Raw genomic sequence first — 10479 nt, 5'->3', positions numbered from 1 at the left:
TAGATAAGTTTCAAACAAGACACTTTAATACTCATTACTCATTCACTTATATGATTTGGTTGTTTGGGTGTTTTTAAGGTTTTCCTTAATTTGCTGCTGTTATAAAGTACAGTTTAGCTTAACTTTTTACACAGTTATTAATGAAACAGTATTGATTTGTATTTGAACACTGTTTAACTAAATCCTTTAAAACACTTTTAAACACAATAATTTGTTACTTTGTCCTTTTTTGTGTATAGATGAAACATTACACTTGCTCATATTAATCTATACGCATATTTCCGTCAGTGATAGAGGAAGCACACTCTGTTTTTTTCTAAAGCGTTTTTCCCATTACTTTAATTCGGGCAGAACTGTGGACATCCTTCCCACATTGTTCCATCTGTTCTGTTTTTAAGAAACATTAATGTGAATGTAAGGCCTCAACCCTCACTGCTGGCCTTCTATAAATTCCATACTTCCTCCACAACTGTGCCCTTTCCCTCCCAACCCCCATCTCCAGCTCTCTTTGTCTGACTTCACCAGTTCATCTCCTACCTTAGGCTATGAGTGTTAGAGGAACAGCCCAGGTCTCACCATCATGCCAGTTCTGAGAAGCAGGGATCAGATTTGGGCTGGCCATGAACAAGGTAAGACTCTGAGCTCGTACCACACCCCATCGCTGCTCTCTTCTGGAAAGCTTTTATTCTCCTGTGTCCGTCGCTGTTTGTGATTCACTTGTCTGTCTGTATGCTGTCTGCCCTGCTGCTTATAAAGCATTGATTTTTGGGTACAAAGTACTCCGGAATGAATTATTTCTCCTTAATGTCTCACAGTTTTACTGTATGAAGGTCTACTGGAATTTAGCATTCACTCACCTACCTCTTCTAAAACTACAGGTATGTGTTGTGGAGACTGATTAAGAAAATTAACAATAGACAACTGCAATGGAACTTGGGTTTGTTTATTGCTTTCATAGGAGTAGCTGAGGGTCACCTTGCTTGCACTTCGGAGGTCACCACAGATGTGGGGTTTGTGAATTTCTTGAGAATCTTCGCCATCTGGCCCCTCATCATGACATTATTTATTTAGCTGCTTGTCTGTTTGACTTGGATTGCTGACAGCACAGTTTAAACTTAAATATGTAGTATGGAAAAGTAGAGCTTATCCTTGTGTGTAAGCTGTTGTTAGTGTGCACAAGGAAACGTGCCCTGGACTACACATTGAACTGACATCCGATCCAGCAATTACTGAGTATTTCTCAATGACATGGTTCTTCAGATGAAATACTATGGAGGTGTCTTCATGTATGCATCTTGTATGGTGTAAATGGGCAGCAGGTGGCACAGTGATTAGAGCTGCATTGCACTCGAAAAGCTCAGGTTCAAGTCCTGCCTCCTGCTGTAGCGCCCTTGATCAAGGTATTTACTCTGAAATGATACAGTAAGAATAGCCTGCTGTATAAATGGGTAAATCACTGTAAGTTGCTTTGGAGAAAAGCAACATGAAAGCTATTGGCACAGCTTATAACACCAGTGCTTTACAGTGTCTGAGTTGCTTGGTTTGGCGTCGGTTCCAATGTGACTCAGGGTGTGCAGAGTTTGCATGTTCTCGTCATGTCTTGAAAGCAAAGACAAGAGTGGAAGGAGGTGATGATAGACCACATCCTTTCCCTTTAATACCACAAAAACCGTGTGAGTGGTTTATATGAGTCACATTTGACTTGACAGCATATACCCTACCCCACATCCCAAATAAATAACATGTTCTGGTTTATGTGCAGGAAAGAATATTCACAGCAGTGCAACGGGAGTCAGTTTAAAGCTTTTCACACAAGAAGAAGCAAACCCTGCTATGAGTAATGATGACCAAGGTCTATTTGTCAAACTGTGATGCTTTATTGAATTTGTCCCAAAGGCCTACGATGGTAATATTTCAATATTGGAACCTTTATGCTTGTCCTTCTCCCTTCAAGTTAACACAACACTCTCCTCCTTGGTTTTATCTGGCGTTCTTGTTTAACTCACTTTATTTCTTCATTAATTTCAAGCCATCTTCTCCTCAGTCTCTCACATATGTATTCCTCCTCCATCTATGCTTGAACCTCTCCTTTCTGGTATTTCTCACACCTTTTGGAAAACCGTTTCTCTCTGTCCACGTTGGACCTCCTCCCAATCTGTGATGTGTGGCCTAGACTCTCTTGTGCACCCAGACACCCCTCCTGCTGTTCTCAGTCTAGTCTCACTTCTCCCCCTTCTCCTCTTTCATTCGTCCCTCTTATCCTCCTTGTTCTCCTCCTCCTATCCATCCCCCTTTGTTTCAAGTCCATAGCATAACCCTCAGTTCACACACTCTTTCTCTTTTCATTAAAATCCTAAAATTATATTTTGTACCATTTAATGGGACACACACACACACACACGCACACTTCTTGGTTAACCTGCCCCCTTCTCAGAATAAATATGTATTTTTTTCTTGTCATCACTCTCCATCCATTTCTCCTTTTCTTTCATCCTCTCCCTGTCTCTTCTTCTTCTCTTACCTCATTTGACTTTCAACAGACACCCCCTGTGTAACGCCACGCACTGTCAGTCAGGTACGGCGCTCTCCACAGAAGGGGCACAGAGGGCTGCCTGATAAAGAAGGATTTACTCCTGAGGGTCTAATGTACTTCTGCTGCAGGTACCACTGCAATCACAGCCAACTAATTACTTCAATACACATTTCAATACATCTTCTTCTAAGGTTAATTCTATACCCAAGGGGTCAGTCTTATTCTTTGAGCAGGTGCTACTTTTTAAAAAGCGATATCCATAAGCTGATGCTTTTCTTCAAAGCAACTTACAATGTTAAGCTGCCTGCAATCATTTACTCAGTTTAGCGGGGTAATTTTTAGTGAAGCAGTTCAGGGTAAGTACATTGCTGAAGGGCACTACAGCAGCAGGTATGATTGAAGGCCCAAAGGTCACAGCTCTAACCACTATTGTACCTGCTGCTATTGGGCCCAGAGGTCACAGGTACATATTCAAGCTATTGGTGTTAGATTGCTTTGTTAATGTATGCCAAACAAATATATCATGTTTTATTTACTCGTGCATGAGTTTATTACTCGTGCATGAATGATCAAGGTGCAGCGCAATGTTTTTGGCAGTATTGTCCTTATTGTCATGCCAGGAAGACACATTTCTTATTATCTTGGGTCTGACATGCAGTAAAGAAAGAGGAGTGGTGTGAGACTTGGAGGTGTGATAATAAGGACTCGAACAAAAGGAAAACAAGTCCAACTTGTTTACACTAAGGCTTCAAATGGAAGGAGGAGTAAGAAAGCTGTGATATTAGAAAAGTGTAAAAGAGCACATGATTAATATGCACCCAGGAATCCAGCAAAAAAAAAAAAAAAAAAAACGGTAGACAGGAACGTGACGAGAAATTTCTGGATAGAAAGCAAGTGGGAGAATGACAGCGAGGGAAGTGTACTTTCAACATGTACACATCAAAGAGTGTGAGGCAGTGCAGTTAATTCAGTATGCATGCGGTTGAGGTACACAGCCAGGTAGAGACAGCAGTGAGACAGGGAGAGAGGAAGGAGCAAGGGAACAACAAGTGTGTCTGCTCTGGGTCTTTGCGTGTGTGTGTGTGTGTGTGTGTGTGTGTGTGTGTGCGCCTTCCTGTGGAGTTGAAATACTCCAGCGTTGCCTCCCCGTCTTCGGCACTTGAGAACCAGCAGCGATTTGCTTCCGGTCAATATTTTAGACAAAGACACATGTTTCAAATTTGATGGGGTCTGTGTGCCATAGATTACTTGACTGCGCCCACGTATTGTGAGGAACCGTTATGTAATTGCCAGTTCCTGAACTGCAGTCACATACTGTAGATTCTGTGGCAGTCACACTGGATTGTAAGAAAATGCGTGAAGAGAACAAAAATAGCCTCTTTAATTGATTCTTCATTAGATTCCCAGGGAAAAACTGTGATGTCACAGTGCGGCAAGAGAAACTTAAAAGATAACTAAAGAACTCCACTGAACACAACAAAAACACTGCAAGCACCAGCTGTTTTTTTTTTTTTTTTTTTTTTTCCAAATCAGTTAAAAAACTGCCCCCGGAATACATTACTAACGATCCAAAAATATCCCCTTTCAAGCTCTGTGCTTCCAAACTCTTAGGAAAGATCAGCTGAGTCGGTGACTCGGTGAAAGTCGATGATGGTTTGGGGCGACCAACTTGTTCACTTCTCGCTCCTAACTTCGCCGCTTCTTCTTAGAAAGCCCTACATCACGTCCAGTTGTTAGACCTCTCGGCTGTTATTGGTGACCACTTGCTGTGTGTACCTAGTCTTCTGTGTGTCTGCTGAGCCCCTTTCACTTTGGAAGGCGGTTTCTCCCCTGGCTTCCTGCTTTATCCATCCCCAAATCACAGTTAATCTAATCCCCGTCTCCTGAGCGGTTGAGTGAACTTCTCGCCAACTATAGAAGCATGCATATCTGTTCCCCGTCTTCAAACTGCACACATCTCTAATCCAAGCTTGCAGTGGCCTCCTGTTCTCAGGAATTCTCAGAGACTCTCCGCAGAGATGAACAATGATTTTCCCCCTCTCTAATAACCCATGTTTCCCTAGTCCTATCCCACATCTGTGCTCCCTGGCATTTATTGCTTTTTAGCTTGATTTATATCCTTGAATTTATAAAACAAATGACTTGCTTTTTGATGAATGCGGATACGCTCAGCCGTAATGCTCAATATTAGATACTATCTAATCCATTCAGTGTTAAAGTGTTAATCCATACCATAAATAAAGATGTATGCATCTTATAAGAGTACAAACAGTACTAACAGTAATTATTATTATCATCATCGTTATTATTGTTTCACAACTGTCATTATCAATTGCAAGATGTTTTTTCTTCTTATTATTGTTATTATTGAGCCTGAATGTATCTTGGTCGTAATACTGTACTTTTTAGTGTCCATGTGTCTGAGTATTAGTCTGTCTTACAGTTTGGCACTGACTGAGAACAGCTTGGTAATTAATTAACCATGACCAGAGAAAAGGGGGGAGGGGACCAGAAAAGGGGGGGGGGGGGGGGGGGGGGGGGGGGGCATTATGGATGATGGTGACAAGGAGGGGTTGGCCCAGGGAACCAATCCATGACAAAGTCACCTGTGGGGAAACCCAGTCACTGCCCAGAAACTCAATACCTTCACCGACAAGACAATTAAGATTCACATTCCCATTGACTGGGACAGACGTCACTCTGCAGTGTTTGTGTGTTTTCATTCGCTTGTGTCTGTGTCTGTCTGAGCCTGTGTGTGGGTGTGTTTATTTGTTGCTCTGGCATCCTCGGTAGGTATGCCACAAACTCTTATGTGCGTGCAGACTGTACACACACTTTTGCTGTATCAATAGTGTTCAATTGTGAATGTGCCATGTGCTGCTGTTGGGGGCTTAATCAAAAGTATCATGTCGTGAGTCTCAATTTTGGGATGTCATGTTTCCCCAATGAAAGATGCAGTGGTAATAGACAAGCTGCTCTTAAAATGTACTAAAAATTAATTGTCATGTGGCATAATATTTCAGCGGAAAAAGACAAAGCTCTGCATTTTGTGCTGAAACGCCATTGCAGGGAGGGGTGGGAATGCAGCACGGTGAATGCAGAGATATACACTAAAGAACAGAGCGGTGGTCCAAAACCATGGAAACACTGACAAGTGTTCTGTGTGTTTGAAACAGCCACGCTGGCGCGCAGTGGTAACTGGCCCCAGCTGCTGCTCTTGTAATGGAACTGGACCTGTGGCCAGAGCAACGAATGCAATTAACTGAGCTGGAGAGCCTTGTCACATCTGTGAGATGTGACTGCTTGCACTGAACTGCTCCAGATGTGGAAATGGTTAGAAATATTGAGAGCCGGAGCATGCAATGTGCCTGGCACTTCGCCGGAATTGTTACTTCAGAAGATCAGTGTTGATGATGGCTGTCATTGGGCTAGTGAGATTCAGGCAGAGGGAAAAAATGTGGCCCTGGATGGCCCTAAGTGGGCCCTGCCCCAAGGATCTGTGAGTGTCTTTCAGCATTGTATGGTACTCTTCAACTTGCAGCACATCTGGATTCAGCTGGCTTGGTTTCTGAACCAAAAAGCAGCGCTACCGTGGTAGAGAGTACCTGGGGAGAGACAGTTGTCAGGTCCTGAGGGTCTGTCGGGGTGGAGCTGCGGAAACCTATGCTGTGTCCTTGCGTGCGTATGAAAGAGCGCGTGTGCGTGTTTGTAGATGGTACCGATGTAATGAGAAAAAAGGCTCAAGGCAGACGCCTGAGAAAAGGCTGCGTGAAAAGTGTCAGGGTGGATTAGCAGTCAGACACAGCTGTTCACACAGGCAATCCTGGCTTGCCAACCCCTGTATACTTTGTCTGTGTGTGTGTGTGTGTGTGTGTGTGTGTTTTCTGGAGGGTGCTATGCAGCACACCCTCATTGTCCCCCTCCCCGGCTGCATGGGCATGCATCTGTGCACTCTCCTGCGCTTCTGGCTGCTCTCCACATGGTGGGTGTGCTCCAGTTGCCCGAGTATCAATCAAGGGGTCTGACAGGGGGGAGTGAGAGGCAGCTCTGCAGGGGGCAAGCAAACCGCTAGACAACACGGCTTGTCTGAGGGGAAGGCAGCGACGGAAACATGGAGATAGGCAACATGTATAGAAATAGTATTTCTACAACAATTTATTTTACAGTTTGATTCCTTGTTTTTAATTGTGTATTTTATTCTCATGCAAAACTGCTATTCCAAGAACTTTCTAGATTTTATGTCTTTATCCATCTGAATATTTTCCTAACTGTGACCTTTAATTTATAAAACCTTGAATTTAATATATAATATATAATATATATAATATACTATAATATAATCAACATTATTTAAAGAAGAGTTACGTATCCAGCAGTATTTCTGTCACAATCAAAAATGTCGATTCCCGCGCCGATCAAAAATTTCCTTTACTTAATCATTTTAAAAACTTCCCTGTACAGGATTCTTGGTTGTAAAAAGATCAAAATGTTTACTATATTTTGTCTATTTAAATCCTTCTTATGTAGTTATACTTCCTGAAATCATTATACATAATGTACCATAATGCATGTGCTGCAGTTGTTTTTTTCTCAGTGGAATTATTTGTGTGTAATAGCAGTGATATACATTATACCCTTAAACCATTATACCCTGAAACACAATGTTCATAAGCAGAAACAGCCCAAGTCCATTTTTGTTGAAAAACAGTATGATGGAAAATTTCAAACATTGCAAAAATGTAATATGCTTTTTAACTTTGGACCTTATTTACAGCAAAACAAAGAAATTAATAAAAAATGAAAACATTCACACAAAAACACAAATTTCTTTAAAAGCCATTCTTCTGCAGCAGTCTCTCTGAAAATTCCACCTTGTCTCCATCAAATTTCCTAATTTCTAATTCATGAATTTTTGTACCCTTACGGAATCCAAATGTGAAGAACCATCCATAAAAAAAAAAAAAAAAAAAAAAAAACTCAAACTGGGTAAAGGAGAACATAACATGAGCAGTGCTTTCTTCATTATTTGTTCGGAAGTTCTTGCATAATTTAAGCGCCTGAATGGAATAAAATTGTACCTGCTCTCTTCGTGCCCCTTTATTCCAGACAGACAGTTGTCCGTTAAAGCACCGGCTTCATTAGCACTCCTGATTTTGTGGAATGAATGTCAACTCGCTTCTGAGCTGTTTTTCATTAAAGTGCAAAATTTCCCTCACTAATGCACTATACACATTGTACTCATTTTTTTAACGGTAAGATTTAAAGGCAGTCGGCGTCCTGGCCGATATGACGTTATTTCCAAAAGAGACATGTTGTACTGTAGACTGCATATGAGGCTTCGCTATTAATTTTTGCTTTTCAAACAAAATGCTTCTCATGTAATGATTTGTAATTTACATTTCACTTTGTATTTTATTGAATTTACCTTGCAGTTTGTTTTGTTTTATGGTCGTGGGAGGACTCTTTTGCTCTTGACACTTTTATGTAACCTAGGCCAACTGCATACATGGCTGCTCCTCCAGAGAATGAACTTATGTCTTCTGACTTTCGGTGTGGATGCAGGGAAGCCGTTGGCACACCTACTGACTGGCACAGCACAGAAGCACGCTGCCAGCATATTGAGAGACATTATTTTCGCTTGTCACTGAGACAAAACGCAGTTAATGTGCATACTTCTTACAGTGTTGGTACTGCTGATTCATTCACTTTTCATTTCTTGAAGGTTGAGCTTTTTTTTTTTAGATTTTTTTTGGTTAAATGGTTCATGTATTGAAGGGTAACTGAGCAGAAGACTGAATAAATGGATGAGAAAGTTGGCTCATTTTAGTATTCAAATCCTGTTAGGTTCATTTATATTGTACCCTTGAGACAAATACTTTACTGCCTTATTTAATTCAGATGTATGTTTGTGCAAATTTTTAATTAGTGTCAATATCTGACAACCTAATGAATAATTTAATGTAGTAATGGCTTTTGTGTGACTCAAGGTGCTTTTTTTAAGTAAGTGTATTACTTTATACTGTAGGTTTTCAAAACAGCTGCAGTGTTTTGGAGCGATAGCCACAAAACAAAAGTTCTGCCAGATTTGTAATTAGTGATCAGTGGATGGGTTGACATTTTAATTTATTTCTGGCTTGCATGAGAGTTATTAACATCATAACCCCTGGCGCATTGTTCCTCCGCTGGTTGTTCCAAGCTGCTGTCTTTGAGACAGACACTTTGAAACTCGGCCGTATATCTAATAGCATGTACGCACCCACACAAACACGGACACTCGCAGATGAACTATAAACACCTGACAACAAAATGGCAGAATCTGTATTTTTTTTTTAAACTGAAATTCGTAGCACTGAAACTCTTGTCTTTGAGAATCAATGCAGTTTAAGTTTTGAAACAGTTAGTTTCTTGTTTATCCCGTTGCCCCTGTCTAACAGACAGCTGAATAACATGAGCTTTGACTCCCAGATATGGAACAATGAAGTGACCAACTCATAATCTGAATGATGAAATATTTATTCTGGGTATGAATATTGATATTAATTAAGAATAAAAGGAATACTAATACTGTATTCTGGTTTCAGTATCCAACCTGCATGTACGGTTGACATTGGAAGTACCTGGTTAGTTGTGAACGTATAGTATCTGCACACGGGCGTATGATATGACATGTATGTAAAAATATTAAAAAAAAAACAGGAATTAACAATTGTGTTAGCATCTGGAATATATACTGTGAAAGAAATGTTCTCCTTCCCATTCAGCTGTAGGAGACACTGAAAGAAACACACTCCGACACACAAAGACTTTTCACAACATCGGCCGACGGGAGAGTCCCAGAAATTGGGTGTCTCCCCGATCAGTCTTGATTGCTTGCTTTTATTTGCCAAGCTCATGCACAATTCATTTCAGGGTGTAACAGTTATGCATATTAGTAACTTTCCACTTGTTGGGTCTCTGAACTTTCTTCTTTATCAGTTTCTGCTCTTTCTGTGGAAGCAGAAGCAGTTAATACCCCACCTCTTGAGAACCTACTGACCTCATTTCATATCATATCTTACACATACAGGCACCACCTAGTCCTGCACTTGTTTGATCACTTCTGGGTGTCACGAGCTTGTTTGTTAGTACTTCTCGTACTTAGTTAAGTCATAATGCATTCTAAGTGTACATTTTAATTTTTAAACATGTATAATCAAAGCATACATCTCGGTCATGTTTAGATCAAATTTAACAGCAAAATACCGATGCACATACATCCCGTAAGTCTTTGAACTTGTCCAACTTTGCAGTATGTGCATACAAAAGGCAGAATCTCTGCTATAGCCATTTGTGCTGGAGCTATGCCATTTCTGCCTTTGTCACGCTTCATATGTGCATTTACAAATCATATACAGTCTGCTTGCAGATTTTGCCATTACTTTATTGTTGGCTTTCTTCACCAGTTATCTCTCCCTCCCTGCATCTGTCTAGATCCAGTGCACACCTATGATTTGTTTGGTTTGCATCTGATCAGTTAATTGTTCCAAAATGTATAATTTCTTTTACCTGGGTTCTTCTTATGAGCAAATTTTGCCAATGCAATTTTATCTGTGTATGTTACATCATTCATTTTAGTCTGCAGTCAAATTTTTTTTAGGTAAATGGCATAAGTGTAGTATTTACAATAGACAGAAACGATTTGAGATGCAGTATTTAAGCGTGTTTTGGAACATAGACACTGGTGTATCCTCTAGATTTGTTTCTGTAAACATGTGAACTGAGAGGATGAAGGCCCAGTTATTCACCCCAGGGCTAACACCAGGGTGGAGGTGTATCAGTGTGTATGCAATGCTTTGCTGTGGGTATCAATGTGCCAAGACTGTGTGAAGATGCATCAGACTTATCTGTGTATCAGTGTGTATGTGAAGTGCAGCCCTGGCACAAGGCTACATGCCGTGTCTAGTAGT

At 40.8% G+C, this 10479-nt stretch overlaps 1 protein-coding gene across 2 annotated transcripts in view; it reads left to right on the top strand.

Annotated features, from left to right (window-relative positions):
- The first annotated feature begins 268 nt into the window (after positions 1 to 268).
- The window catches only part of grin2bb (glutamate receptor, ionotropic, N-methyl D-aspartate 2B, genome duplicate b), a 57123-nt gene continuing 46912 nt past the window's right edge, over positions 269 to 10479 (top strand). The window contains exon 1 of one of the 2 annotated variants that reach the window (XM_018761578.2): positions 269 to 629. In XM_018761578.2, coding sequence (XP_018617094.1) covers positions 621 to 629 — 9 coding nt within the window. In that variant the 5' untranslated portion in view covers positions 269 to 620. Of the gene's footprint in view, positions 630 to 2615; positions 2662 to 10479 lie in introns of those variants that run through there. The other variant, XM_018761579.2, reaches the window with a different exon arrangement.

Source organism: Scleropages formosus, chromosome 20 (genome assembly GCF_900964775.1).
Source record: "Scleropages formosus chromosome 20, fSclFor1.1, whole genome shotgun sequence".
NCBI classification, from domain to species: Eukaryota; Metazoa; Chordata; class Actinopteri; order Osteoglossiformes; family Osteoglossidae; genus Scleropages; species Scleropages formosus.
Note: the sequence above shows the minus strand (reverse complement) of the source record. Positions and strands in the feature narration are given on the sequence as shown.